At 36.1% G+C, this 15,329-nt stretch overlaps 1 protein-coding gene across 1 annotated transcript in view; it reads left to right on the forward strand.

Annotated features, from left to right (window-relative positions):
- Nucleotides 1-11,765, forward strand: part of SNX14 (sorting nexin 14) — a 69,946-nt gene extending 58,181 nt beyond the window's left edge. The window contains exons 23-30 of the mRNA XM_052646110.1: nt 3,499-3,539; nt 3,668-3,787; nt 6,367-6,490; nt 6,757-6,921; nt 7,646-7,741; nt 10,110-10,201; nt 10,735-10,791; nt 11,632-11,765. Of these exons, the coding sequence (XP_052502070.1) occupies nt 3,499-3,539; nt 3,668-3,787; nt 6,367-6,490; nt 6,757-6,921; nt 7,646-7,741; nt 10,110-10,201; nt 10,735-10,791; nt 11,632-11,670 (734 nt within the window). The 3' untranslated portion in view covers nt 11,671-11,765. The remainder of the gene's footprint in view (nt 1-3,498; nt 3,540-3,667; nt 3,788-6,366; nt 6,491-6,756; nt 6,922-7,645; nt 7,742-10,109; nt 10,202-10,734; nt 10,792-11,631) is intronic.
- Nucleotides 11,766-15,329: the final 3,564 nt, after the last annotated feature.

The raw sequence follows: 15,329 nt of genomic DNA on the forward strand, positions 1-15,329 counted from the left end.
TCCTCTCTGAGATACTTGAGATACTTGAGAGAATCTTGTATTTATATTTAAGAATGTTCTTAGCAGCATTGTTTATGGTATTGGGTTGGCCAAAACTGGAAATAATACAAGTGTTTATCAGCAATAGAGTAGACAGATAAATTATAGTAGCTTCACAAAATGAATACTTAGAGCAGTGAATACCTGTAGCATTGTAGCTGCTTGGAATGGTGCGTGTAAAAGCAAAGACACAAACCAATGTATACAGCATGATTCCTTTATAAAGTTTAATCCAGACCAAGCAATAAAATAAGCTGGAGAAGTTTGGATAAAAGTGTTAAAGATCATAATGGAAGAAAAGCAGTATTTCTAAATATATTTTGTGTAGTGTCATTTTTATGTGCTGTGCTTTGTCATTTAGTCATGTCCGACTTTCCTTGCAACCCTTCGGACGATAGCCCGCTAGGCTCCTCTGGCCTTGGCGTTTTTCAGGCAAGAATTCTGGAGTGGATTGCCATTTTCTCCTCCGGGGATCTTCCTAATGGAGGGATCAAATCAGCATTTCCTGTGTCTCCTGCATTGCAGATTCTTCACCTACTGAGCCATTGGGGAAGCCCCATTTTAAGAGAGGGTGTGCCTGTGTGTCTGTATACACACACACACATATACCTCATGAATAAATCTGGCTTTCATCTAGATCTTTCCAAATTAGTACATGTAATTCAGGCAGAATATTTAGTGTGTGTCTTATTGAGGGGAGATGCAAGAATATCTTGTATTTGGTTATATATGATGGTTGTTGTTGTTTAATCCCTATGTGGTGTCTGACTCTTTTGCTGCCCCATGGACTGTAGTCCACCAGGCTTCTCTGTCCATGAAACTCTCCAGGCAAGAATACTGGAGTGGGTTGCCATTTCCTTCTTCAGGGAACTTTCCCAACCCAGAAATTGAACCTGCCTCTCCTGCAGAAGGAGAGGAAAGAGAAGAAAATCTTCTCTCTCTCAGAAGGAGAGAGAAAGAAAATCTGCCAGAAGTTGACTGTTACTCAATTCTGGATGTTGCAGAAGTTTCTTGATGAACCAAAACAAAAAAAAAAAAGAGGGAGGGGGGAGGGAAACAGTTTCAAAAATCTAGAAGTCGCAAAAACTACATTAAAACGATTTTTTTAACCAAGAACAATTTTAAATCTTCAAAAGCTATTTTATATTCAGAATAATAACCAGATACATTTATAGAAAGATTATCACATAGCAGGTAAGACCCTTACAGTCAAACATGAAAGGGTTTGAATTCTGCTCTTCCTTCTGCTAGGTGGCAGGTGGATTCTTTACCAGTGAGCCACCAGGGAAGCCATGTATAATGTTTAAGAGGTATAATTGGGTAGACCTGTTTACTGACTCAGTTAGAGTGAAGGAGAAGAAATGATCAAATATGAGCCAGATTTCTGTTTATATAACTGGATAAATACTGTTTATTGCTGAGGTATGGAATAAATTTAGAGTAGTTCTAAACTTGGGCTTCCCTGGTGGCTCGGACAGTAAGGAATCCATCAGCAATTGGGGAGACCTGGGTTCGATCCCTGGATTGGGAAGATACCCTGGAGGAGGGCATAGCAACCTCCAGTATTCTTGCCTGGAGAATCCCCGTGGACAGAGCAGCCTGCCAGGCTACGGTCCATGCGGTTGCAGGGTTGGACACAACTGAGCGACTGAGCACAGCACAGCACAGTTCTAAACTTACTGGTTTATAGAATCCAGTTGAGGAAGTTTTATAAAGTAGTAGCGGCAGCAGAAAGCATGAATAAAGATTTGGATGTTGTTTGAAATCAGATTGAGTAAAAATTTTGGCTCAGGAAGAGCATGTAGAAGAGAGAAGCACAGGATGAAACACCATAATTTAAAGAACTTTGGAAATTCTGAGGCGAGGGAGTAATTCTGGGGGTACCAAAGGAGAAATAGCCTGGCAAGAGGGTTGGAGGTTTTCATGTTATGAAACAGTCTCTGTTTTAGCTTTCATTAGCATGCCTTTTGTTATTGTCATTAGGGTCTACTTTTTTCCCAAACTGTACTGAAAGAAATTTAAGTTATATTAATCAGTTTGATGGATTTTGATAGCCATTTGTAAATGGTTGAGAAAAATCACGTTTGATATTTTATTTTATAATAAAGGAACCTGGAGATAAGATCAAAACAATATTCTGGCAAACTGGATTAGAATATATATATTAATCTAAAATCAAGAACACAGACTATTCAAATAGCCAATTTAAATGTTGTAGCAGTGTTTAGAAATTTTTTTCCTTTTGACTAAATGCAAAAGTTAGATACATTTATATATTTACCATTGTTTAATGTCTTTGCAAAAATTAAATATCTTTATATATTCACCACTGCTTAATATCTTTTGAAAACATTTCTTGTGGACAGTTACATATATACACAAAGGTAGAGAAATTTGTATAATGAACTCTTCACCCCTTCAAAAGTTACTACACTTGCCTTGTTCCAGTCCTTTGAAAAGTTGTTGCTGAGCCGTGAAAAACCCCTCAATTCTTGGCCTCCAGAGGAGAAGAATTCAATCTGGGGCCAGTGATGAGGCTTGATCTCTCAGAGCTTTTGTGAAATAAAGTATTATTAAAGTATAAAAGAGATTAAGATTCTGACATAGACATCAGAGGGGGACAGAAAGAGTGCACCCTGCTAGTTTTTAGCCAGATGATATCAGCTACTAGCAGTTTGCTAATTAGAGAAAGGAAATGTCTCAAAACTCAGAGAATGGCACCAGACCCCTTACCCACAACAGTGATTTTGTGATAACACTGGCACAAGGTGAGTTGTCCTGAGCCGTAAAATGATTGACATGAATCTTGAAGAAAGGCCCGGTTCCAAGCCAATACAGTCTCATTAACATAGCTTAAGAGAACATTTGCATGAGTAAAGCATACTGGTTTGTCAAGTGGGTTCTGAGTTTTAGGGGAACCCACTTGAAGACAGAGTCTAGGGTAAATACATAGTTCATTAACATGGCTTAAGACAAACATTTTCATAAGAAAAACCACACTGGTTAGCTCAAAGTTTGAGAAGAGTTAAGTTTAGGTGGAACCATGTATCATCATGGCAGCACAGGATTTTAAAAGAAACCTCTTTTTAAATGTGTATAGAGAAGGGGAAAAAAATCTAAGATTTGTTTGTTATCTCCTGCCGCTGTAGAGAGAAAGAAAAAATGTCTGACACTTGCAGCCTATTTCCTATGTTTGGAGATCCCTGGCCTTGCTGCCTGTTACCCTCTTACCTTCCCCTGCCTTCCACCCCACTGGATTATTTTGAAGTATCCCAAGTGCTGTATCTGAAAACAGTTAAGAATACCATGTTTATTATAAATTTTTGTGAAGTATGAAATGGTCCATTTTGCTTTTTACTTGGCTTTTTGGTATTTAAAATTACCTGGTGAGGTATTCATATAAGCAGTTATGAGATATATTTTACCTTCTTAAGATTAATATTTTATTTTTAATTGCAGGGAAAATTATAAAATCTGTTCCTGGAAAACTAATGAAAGAGGTGAATATGGGCATTCTATAAAATGATAGTTATAAGCATATTTAAATACTAGTAAATTTTAATTGGCTATATGATACTGAAAATCATAATCTTGATTTTTTTTAATTTTTATACCATGGTTTCCACAGAAAGGTCAACATTTGGAACCTTTTATCATGAATTTCATTAATTCTTGTGAATCTCCAAAGCCTAAACCGAGTAAACCAGAACTGACCATTCTCAGCCCTACTTCAGAAAATAATAAGAAGGTACTATGCATCGTCTCGGAGAGCCATTGAGTTTGAAATTGTCCTACTTACGACTTTTCCGTTGGAGAATTCTGTGTTAATGAAATGGACGGGACTGTATGTCTTTGTATGGAAATCAGTTGTAAAGGATAAAGAGGGTATTATAGGTAGTTGCTTGGTTCTTTGCTTTAATGGGTAAATGTTTCTTAAGAATCTTATTTGTCCGCTCCTACCGTTTCTCTATTGGGGAATTTTTTAAAGTGGTTTTCTTAGGTTGTAAATCACCAACTTCCAGTAATCAGGGAATTGATTTCTATAATGTATTTGCATTTATTTGATGGTATTATATAATTTTGATGACTTATAAAATATTTCATCCTTTCATTAAACAAGCACTTTATTATGTGCCTGCTATTGGGTGCTAGGCACTGGGAATATAAATTCCGAGGACTTCCCTGGCAGTCCAGTGCTTAAGACTTTGTGCTTTTTTTTTTGGTTTGTTTTTTAAATTTTTAGTTGGAGGATTGTGTTGGTTTCTACCAAATATCAACATGAATCAGCTATAGGTATACATATGTTCCCCCTCATCCTGAATCTCCCTTCCACCTTCCTCCCCATCTCACCTCTCTCGGTTATCGCAAAGCACCTGATTGGAGCTCCCTGCATCATACAGCAAATTTCCATTTGCTGTCTAATTAGACAGCCTTGGTTTTAATGTGGGGGAACTAGGATCCCACAGTGGTGTGGCATGGCCAAAGAAAAAAGGAAAAACAGATAAATTTCCTGTCTGGAAGAAGCTCAGTTTAGTGCCAGCATGGGGGATTCTGTGAGCTCAAAGAATAGCACCCTCTTCCTCTAGAGAACTTCTTTGATTTATTACTATAAAGGGTATCTTTAATTTTTTTTACTTTATAAGTTTATTGCTAGTAAACAGAAATACAGTTGATTGTTGTGTACTGATTTTCAATTCACAAGTCTTGCTAGACTTGTGTTAATTTTAGTGGTATATCTGTTAATTCTTTTATATTTATGTATTCAAATGATGGCAGTTATGTTTCATTCATGACTAGGACCTGCTATACAAAGGGAGTGATTGCAGTGTCTCACCATTAAATAATATAATGTAGTTCTTTTTGTAGATATCCTTTATGAAGTTTAGAAGAGTTAACCTCCATGTTTGTGGGTGCACTTAGCCTATAGTTTTTCTTTCTCATTGTATCCTTGTCAGGTTTTGGTATTAAAGTTACGTTAAGTTTTCTTTATTTGCTGGTAGAGTGTTAGTTATTTAAATAGTGATAACTTGTTAATAGTCATCTGGGCCTCAAGTTTTGTTTGTGGAAGTTTTTTTTTTAACCAATGTAATTTCTTTAATGATTATAATATTCTTCAGATGTATTATTTCATGAGTCAGATTTTGATAGGTTGTACTTTTTAATAAATTCTCCATCTTGTCTAAATTTGAAAAATGTTGGCCTTATGTTGTCAATAATATCCTCTTTTCATTTTCCTCTGACATCTATGGTTGTGTCCCCTTTTATTCCTGGCATTGTCTTCTTTTCCTTTGCTTTTCTTTTTGCTTTTCTGACCCATCATACCAAAACTGTCCATTTTATCATTTTGTTTACCTTTTCTGTCAGTTTTTTTTAGTTCTTTAGTATCTGCTCTTTGATTATTATTAATGATAGATTTTTTGGTATAGTAGGCAGGGCTAAGATTTAGTTGCATTTTATTATTTTGCTATGAGTAATTCTTCATTTTTTTTCATATACATTAGGTCTTTGATTATTTTGTCCAAATAAACTTAGCTTAAATCTAAACATTCATCTGTAAGCATCCCTTAATTAGACAGTGATTTACAACCTTTAAATCATGTTGGGATTAAAATCAGTTATTCCTAATTTTTTTTTTTAATAATTTATTTATTTTTGGTTGTACTGGGTCTTCATTGCTGCGTGGGCTTTCTCTAGTTGTGGAGAGTGGACGCCACTCTCTAGTTGTGGTACTTGGCGTTCGCATTGCTGTGACTTCTCTCTTACTGCAGAACGTGGGCTCTAGAGTGCTCAAGCTTCTAGAGCACTGCATGTCATTGTGACGTGCATGCTCAGTAGTTGCAGCTCATGGGCTCTAGAGCGTGGACTCCATAGTTGTGGTGCATGGGCTTAATTACCTGGTCGCATGTGGAATCTTTCCAGATGAGGGATCAAACCCAACCCGGGGATTGACAGGCAGATTCTTAACCACTGGACCACCACTCTAGTGCTAATGGTTTTATGCATCTTTCTATGTTTACTTCTTTTGACATAAAAAATCAAAGGGATTCTTTGTATGGATGATGAATTATCTGTTGCATCTAAAATAAAGGTAGATTTTTATTTAATATTTTGTCCCCCCAAAGTATTGTATTTTTAAATTCAATTTTGGGTATAAATGTGGCATTTAGGGAGCAGATCTTAACCACTCTGGTATTATGTGTTTTTTCCTTTAATATTCTGTTTTGATTGGACAAAGTTTAAACACCTTGCTCTATAATTACTTTACCCTTAGTAATTATTATTAGCCTGTGTAATAAACTTTTTTTATTATTTCAACTTTTACTTTAGCTTTTTAACGATCTGTATAAAAATAATGCAAACCGTGCTGAGAATACAGAAAGAAGGCAAAATCAGAATTATTTTATGGAAATGATGACTGTAGAAGGAGTCTATGATTACCTGATGTATGTCGGTAAGATATCTGTGGTTACTGTTAAAACCCGTGTTATATTTCTTCTGTGATGCAAATTAATGCTCTTGTGTATTGCTCCATTATATATTTTTTGAATTGAAGGTACTTTTAAAATTAAGAATTCAATACATAGAATATAATTGGTCTTGAACATACTAAAGTTATTAGTCTTTAAAAATAAAATATTGACCATTTGTATTTTTTGTATTGGAAAATGTTCAGGTGTCTATTTACCTTAATGAAATGTTCTGTGTGATCCTTCTCAGGACAGGTGGTTTTCCAAGTTCCTGACTGGCTTCATCATCTCTTAATGGGAACTCGAATCCTCTTTAAAAACACCCTGGAAATGTATACTGATTACTATCTTCATTGTAAACTGGAGCAACTCTTTCAGGAGCACCGTCTGGTTTCACTTATAACACTTCTCAGAGGTTTGTATTTCCTCATGTGTTTGTTTCATGTTTGAGTACTCAATTTTTATTTAATTTTAATTAGATCTCAAAAGAGTGAGAAGCCTGGCTTTTCTTTGCTTTTATTAGTATTGCTATTATGAGGAAATACTTTGTATATAATAGGTGAAAATTCCTGCAAATGTTTCTTTTTTAAAAAATTTATTAATTTTTTATAAGATTATTTTTTTAAGATTTATATTATTCATTTATTTATGGCTGCTTAATAAATGGAAACAGCAACCCACTCCAGTGGGGTCAACCACACAGTCCATGGGGTCGCAAAGAGTCGAACACAACTGAGCATTTATGGCTGCGCTGGGTCTTCGTTGCTGTACTCGGGCTTTCTCTAGTTGCAGCGAGTGTGGGCTACTTTCTAGTGGTGGTGAGCTAGCTTCTCATTGCAGTGGTTTCTCTCGTGGAGCACAGGCTCTGGAACACAGGATCAGTAGTTGTGACTCTCAGGCTTAGTTGTCCCTCAGCATATGGGATCTTCCCAAACCAGGGACTGAACTGTCCCCTACATTGGCAGGTGGATTCTTTACTACTGAGCTACCAGGGAAGCCCTAATTTTTTATTTTTAATTGGAGGATAATTGCTTTATAATGTTGTGTTGGTTTCTGCCATATGTCAACAGGAATCAGCTATGTATATATGCATGTCCCCTCTCTCTTGAACCCAGCAAATATTTTTTGTCTCTTTTTAGATGCTGTATTTTGTGAAAACACTGAACCTCGCTCTCTTCAAGATAAGCAAAAACGAGCAAAGCAGACTTTTGAAGGAATGATGAACTACATTCCAGGTATAATATTTAAAAAGTAGTTTAATATAGATTAGCACTCTTTGGTGGTCACAATGTATAGTAATTATTGAGGCAATTTTTACTGTGAGTTTTTATTTTAGAAGTAGTTAGAAGAACCAGTTAAAATTAACTCATTCATTAAATGGAATTTGGTTTTTATGTTAGCACTAAGAACTTTTAGATAAGGCTGTTTCTACTCACACAATAGTTGGATTCTTTCAGTAACTTAGAATCAAACTGATCATAGTGGTATGTCTGTGGGACAGCTGGAGTCCTGCTGTTCACTTCACCATGAGGAGAGCTACATTAGTGTGTGTGAGTTAGAGGTCAGAATTCATTAATTCATCCTGAGTTTATTGAACACCTTCCATGTGCCAGGCACTTAGCACAGTGCAGGAGATATAAAAATTGTACTCGGGTAGCTCAGTGGCAACCCACTCCAGTGTTCTTGCCTGGAGAATCCCAGGGACGGCGGAGCCTGGTGGGCTGCCGTCTATGGGGTCACACAGAGTTGGACACGACTGAAGCGACTTAGCAGCAGCAGCAGCAGCTCAATCTGGCAGGAAGATAGACACACAGATAAGATGTACCTGTGATAATAGAGGCTTGTTTAGGTTATGCAGTATCTCAAAGGAGGAGGGTGAATCCCTCACATAAAGGAGGTAGGCTTGAGTGAATGGTTAGTAACCTCTTACTGAGATGTGAATATAAGGAAAAAACATCAAGGAGTCAAAGCAGATGATACTTAATTTAGGACATTTTGAATGTGACAAGCCTAACTATACATTATTCAGGATGCATTGTCTCGTAATCGATTAAATATCCAGGTTTTGGAATTGGAGGAGCAATGATATAAGATGAGATCTGGGAGTCAGGTAATGCCCAGCAAGAAAATATAGAGTAAAAATTGAAGGTGTCTTAGAGAATTCTCATCATTGAAAAATGAGTCTCAGAATGGTCCTGCTTAATTTTGAAGACAATTTCTCTCCCAAGTCTGAATGTAAACGTGAACCACAGCTGTTGTTGAGTGAATCTTCTGTAGGTGTATGATGAAGTCATTTCTTCCTTCTTTTGTGATGTAATATAGAGACCTTCTATATTGTAATATAGCATTCATGGTTTTGACAGTCTTAGTTTTAATATTTAGAAACATGGAAAGCCAGTTAATATAATAATTGTAATTTTGCTCAGCCATGAATTTGAGTCACATCTGCTTCAAGACTTCCATTTGGAAAGGGGTGATTTAGCTAGTGAGGAAGCATAGCATGCCTTTCTGCTCTCCTCTACTCATTTCCTCCTTAGTGATTCTTGAAGAATCTGAAAGGATCGTCTGTTTTTGTCCATGATGCTTCATGCATATTAATTGGGAAATTCTGTGTAGTATTGGTGAATTAGGGGATTCACAAAGATGCATTGTGGCCCATCTCTCTTGAAAAATATCAAGGATCTACTGACCTTCCTATAAATTGAATTTTGCCTCTCAGGGTTAGATTTACCCTGTAAAAGCAAACATAAAATGAAGATTTTCCTTGAACAACATTAAGTGTTTTATGATGATTGGAGGGGAAAGGACAAATATTTGAGCACCTTGTTTACTAATAAGCTTATTTTCCTGCTTGGAGGAAACCATTCAGCACAGATTTTAATAAGGACCGACTGTGGTACCAGGAGTGATACATGACAGCTGTGTAGTCAAACATGAATTAGAACTTTTGGGAGCATACTTGTGTTTAAACAGTTTCCCAAAAGATTGTTCTGTAAAATAGTTATTAGTAATTTTGCAGAAAGTACAGAAATAAATTGGTCATATTCATTGAAGAGAGTCTCTGTTCACCATAAAATTAAATTAATTAAATTTTAAAAAACATTAACATATTCAAACATGAAAATATGAAGAGTGAAAAGTAGAAGTGATCCTGTCCCTACTGTGCAGAAGTAGCGGTATGCTCCAACTGGTGTTAATCCTAACAGACAGTTTCTTTGTATCTCTCTCTATATATGCACAAGTGTATGTACCTAGTGTTTTATTTTACTTGAACGGGATAATAAAATATGTATTGTTTCCCAACGGTCTTTTATCCTTTAATAGTATAAGCAGATTTCTTTACGGTAACATTCCTAAGAGCTTACAGCTATGCTTTGTGTGTTGTGAATCTTTAAATTCAGGACACATGATGCTGCATTTCTCAACTTGACCACAAAGCCCTTTTTTCCAAGAGGTTCTTACTGAAGCACTGATTTAGGAAATGCTGACTTACAGATTTTACGTAATACCTGGGGGAGAGGGTAGGGATTTTGCCTTATGATCCAGTAAATGATGAGTCACTTTATAATATAAAATTGTTTCACATATGGCTTTCTTGTTTAGATTTGATAGTCAAGTGTATCGGTGAAGAAGCCAAGTATGAAAGCATCAGACTTCTTTTTGATGGTTTACAGCAGCCAGTTCTCAACAAGCAGGTAAAATTCGTTAAAGCAGACTGACTCGGGTCAGCTTAGCTTAGTGAATGACACAGTAGTGTGTCTGGTATATTAACTGTGACGTGATACTGTGCTAAGTGAAGGCAATGTAATTCAAACATGAGGATGGAATAAAAGTGTCTCTTGTTAACTCTTTTTGCTCATTTTTTTTTAATAACATGATTGAAAATAAATATTCATTATAGGAAATTTGAAATATACCAAGCGGATTCTTTACCCCTAGCACCACCAGGGAAGCAAAAATTCATGAAATAAAGTAAAAATTTATATATCAATAATTCTGTCATTTATTCAGGTCATTTATTAAAATTTTGCATCAGGCTTGTTTTCTTTAAAATTGTTGTTATATACAAAATATTTGACATATAAATTCTGAGGCATAATAATAAAGTGTAAACATGTGAAAACATATCTATCTAAAACTCATCCTAAAAATAGAACATTATGGATCTTGTTGAAACTACTTTTTTTTTTTGGTCTAATTCCTTAAAATCATTTTTTTTGCATTTTAGCTGACTTATGTTTTATTGGACATTGTGATACAAGAACTGTTTCCAGAGCTCAATAAGGTAACTGAAAAGCAGCGATACTTTCTTTATGTTCTTAATGGTGTACTAACATTTTGTTAGGGACATAAAAATTAAGGAAATCCTTGTGATCGTTTTAAAAATGAACAACCTTAACAAATAGCTCTTTGTATTTTCTTCATTCAACATACTTAAACATAGAGTGGATTTGAGGATGTATGAACTGAATAGCCCCTGCCTTGCCTTCCCCCCTTCCTGATTCCAGTCAGATGGGATCTGTAGAGCCTCACCAGAGGAAGGTGTGAGTGTACATCCTATCTCTAGGATGGGCCAAGCTCTGCAGGCTGTCATCTGCACACTGAATGCTGTGTGAGCATTTTTAAAGCAGTTGAGCTTATATGAAGCCAAGAACACAAAATGAATGGGAGTTGCAGGATGGTGATACTATTATTACCTTGAATCCTGCAGATTTTGAGTTTTGATGAAATAACTAACTATTCAGGGTTGTGATACAGCAGTGAAATGTTAGTTTTATAGAGGGAACTAGATTTGGACTATTTACCTATTGAATACAGGTTTTCAAGTTATAGCAGTATTCAGTGTGTATTAAAACAGGGTGGCAGTTACAGACATTTTGTGTTCAATTTATGTAGGAATCAGTACCAGGAAATTCCAGCTCTGTTTGAGACTTTATGAGGTCTATCACATGCTTTTTTTTCTCCTCTCTAAAACATAAATATCATCTGTGGCATATGCAGGTTTTAACACATATATATATATGTTTTAGGTTAGAATTTTAATACACGGGAACTGTTAGGCAATTCACAAATGAATTCTTGTTTGTTTTTTCTCTTCTATTAAATACATTTATTTTTACTTTAGGTGCAGAAGGAAGTTACATCTGTGACGTCCTGGATATAAACATTTGGATTTGGGATAGAATAACCAGTTGAAATGTTTGCTGTGCTAGTGTAGTATATATGTACTGTTTTTTCTTTTACTTTTGTATATTCCTGTATATATCATGTAATTCAGTGTCTGACGTTTTGATTTTGTTGTTTTAATAAAGACTAACAAATTTAATAATGACGAAAACTGATTAGGTCTCATGGCCTTTCATTTTACATCTCTTATCCAAATTTTCTTAGATCTGTGTCACTTGTTATTGCTGTTTTTAAAAGAGATAATTCATAATCTTCTTGGGGCAAATCAGTTAGACTGATAACTTTGAAAGTATTGTATCACTTTGAAAATAATTATTTTTAGTGCAGAGATCTGATTTGCTGTCATATTTGGAGTTAATAAATTATGGCAGATTTATTCCACTCCCCCTTTTCATTTTTCTGTGTAGGTAACTGTGTGTCTGTAAAGAAGACATACTTTTATGAGTTTTTCATAACAAATAAGGGACTTCTTACTCTTCCTAGATGATTGACAGGTTATATGTAGACCTTTTGCGTGTGAAAACCGAGTACTTAACAGATATTTGTGATTGTGTGGTTACAACTGCATTTCACTGAACATCTGTAACTATAATCCAAAAGCTTATATAAACAGTTTAGTCAAGTGGATTTTTGGTTTATGTTGTCTCTCCAAAAGAAAGGTATAAATTAACTGTATTCTTTGGAGAAAGTTAAATAATTATTTTTAAAGGTTCAACATTTAGAGTTTTGCTTATAATTGCTCTTCATGCTGTATTTTTCTCCCTGAATCATATTTGTCTTTCAAGATCGGGCATTTTGTGTTTGGTTATTGGCTGTGATGTACATTCAGAATATATTTATTGAGTTTCAACCATGTATCAAGTGCTGATAATGTGGGAACTCTAAATATAATTTGGAAAGTGAAACCAGTTGAATGATACTGTTCAGTTATTTTTTTCCCAGTTTTGAAAAATGGTCTTTAGATATTATAAAAATTTTTTAAGGTTTTGCCAGTAGTTCTATTATCTTTTTAACTGCTGAAAAATTCTAAACTGTGTATGAGTTTCTGTGCATCAGTACTTTTAACCAAGCCTTCAACATTTTACTTACTTCTCAGGGGCAGGTGGGAAATTAATCAAGGTAACTCTTCACATTTTAATCCATAGCATTTTGGCTGGAAAAATAAAATATTTACAGCCCTTTTATGCCTTTCTTACCTACTTTCTTATAAATTGTGATATTTTGTTTATTTAGATGAGAAAAAATTCTTTTGAGTGTCTCAAACAACCTAGGCTTACTCTGATAAAATACCATAAATGGGGTGACTTAACAGAATTTTATTTCTCACAGTTCTGGAGGCTGGTAAGTCCAAGATCAAGGTGCCCAAAAGGTACATTTCATTCTGGATCCTCTTCCTTTGCTCTGTGGATGACTGCCTTTTTTCCCTGTGTACTCACATGACCACTGTGTTTGGCCGTGTGGGAAGAAAGAAAGAGATCTTTCACTCTCCTCCTTTTCTTCTTATAAGGCCCCGAATGCTCTTAGGTTAAGCCCATGACCTCATTTAACCTTAATTACCTCCTAAAGGCATCATCTCCAAAGACAGTCATATTGGGGTTTAGGGTTTTAACATGTGAGTTTTAGAAGGACACATTTAAATCCATAGCAGTGGGTGAGCTCTGTTTAAAGAAAATGTAATGTATAAAAATCTTTAAATACAAAGTCATTTGCATAATAAAAGAGGAACTGGATGCATTCCCCATTGGTCAGGCGTTTTATATTACATTTCACCATGCAGTAACTGTGAGATGGTATTATTCCTCTCTTGTTATTTATACTGAAGCGAGAGAGAGCAGTGAAGCTGGAATTCAGACAGATCTGTCTCTAGTCTTGTACTCTTCCAGTGTTGCCCCATGAAAGGAGCCTTTACTTCCAAAAGTGATTACTCGAGATTCCTTTAATGGTCCCCTGGTGCATTTCAGATATTTTACTTTGCACTTTCCTTTCTATCCATCTTTATGTATGTCTTATACTGCATGAGTTTTACGTTTTGAAATGTGTTTAGAGAAATAACTCTGGTTGCAGGGGTAAATTAAAAAGATGAGAAGACACTGAAATTTATAAAGGACATGATGTCTGTGTTATAATCATTAAGCTATGGATATCAGAAGATTCTGAGAAATGGTTGAAACACTTAAATTATTATTTATTGGGACTTCCCTGGTGGTCCAGTGGTTAAGAATCTGCCTTCCAATGCAGGACACTGGGGTTTGATCCATGCTGGGGGAACTAAATTCCTACATGCCCCCGGGAAAACTAAATACAGCCCGCATGCCCTGCACCACAGCTAATGAGCCAGTGGGCCACAATTAGTCAAGTACTGCAACAAGGATCCCATGTGCTGTGACTGAGACCCAACACAGCCAAATAGATACATGTTTTTAAAATTATTTATTGACTTACTAAAAACAGAGTTTACAATAAAAATATAAACAGAAGTCTAAATTTGCCATTGTTCTTTGTAATGATATATATGTAAGTTGTAACTTCAGATATAGTCAACATTAGAATAAAAATTACCCACTGAATGAATGAGCAAACAAATAGATCTTGCTAGTCAACTCCACTTCCATTTCAAAGACTGTTCTCTTTTATGTATATGTTAGTGTCTTCAGTGTTGCTAGGTACATGAGGAGAAATCCTTAACCTGAGGCCTAAGGACCCTGGAAGATTTTTAAGTCCACTGCAAATGGTTTTTTATTTCACTTCTTTTAAAATTAATTTGATGTTGATGATTTTTTTCTATCAAATTACACTAAAGTATTATTCCAGGTATTGGATGTGGCTGTATTCCAATAAAACCTTATTTATGTGAAGCAGTGGCAAGCAAGATTTGGCCTTTAGGTCCCTGATGTAGAGAAACAGAAGTGGAGAGGGAAAAGGGATCCTATTAGAAAAATTGTAATCACCTTCAAATTAAGGAGCAGGGGCTGCATGTGTGCTTACTTAGTCACTTCAGTCACATCCAGCTCTTTGCCACCCCATGCCGCCAGGCTCCTCTGTCTGTGGGATCGAACCTGTGTCTCTTAAGTCTGCTGCATTGGCAGGAGGGTTCTTAACTGCTAGTGCTACCGAGGAAATCCAGGGAGCAGGGAAGGAGGCTAGAAAATTCATTTTTATAAAAAGGCAGCTATCCTTTTCAGGGAAGACTTAATTGGCCTTTTGGTTGCAGAGGGGTTACAGTAAAAAAGAGGCAAACTGCTCTGCATGATGAAAAGGGTGGTTAGATAGAGAAATTATTTTCTGGAGGAACTGATACTGGAGAAAAAGGACTGTGTGGCTTTTGGACTGAGTCTAGAGGGTGAGAGAGAGGTAGCAGAGAAGGGATTATTCATGGTTTATTCAATTTATTATGCACATGTGTATTGAGCAATTACTATGTGCCAGGCAGTTTGAGATGCCAAGGATATATTTGTGCATTTACACCTCACGCGAAGAGTTGACTCATTGGAAAAGACTCTGATGCTGGGAGGGATTGGGGGCAGGAGGAGAAGGGGACAACCCAGGATGAGATGGCTGGATGGCATCACGGACTCGATGAACGTGAGTCTGAGTGAACTCTGGGAGATGGTGATGGACAGCAACTCCTGGCGTGCT

The sequence above is a fragment of the Budorcas taxicolor genome, chromosome 9 (genome assembly GCF_023091745.1).
Source record: "Budorcas taxicolor isolate Tak-1 chromosome 9, Takin1.1, whole genome shotgun sequence".
Lineage (NCBI taxonomy): Eukaryota > Metazoa > Chordata > Mammalia > Artiodactyla > Bovidae > Budorcas > Budorcas taxicolor.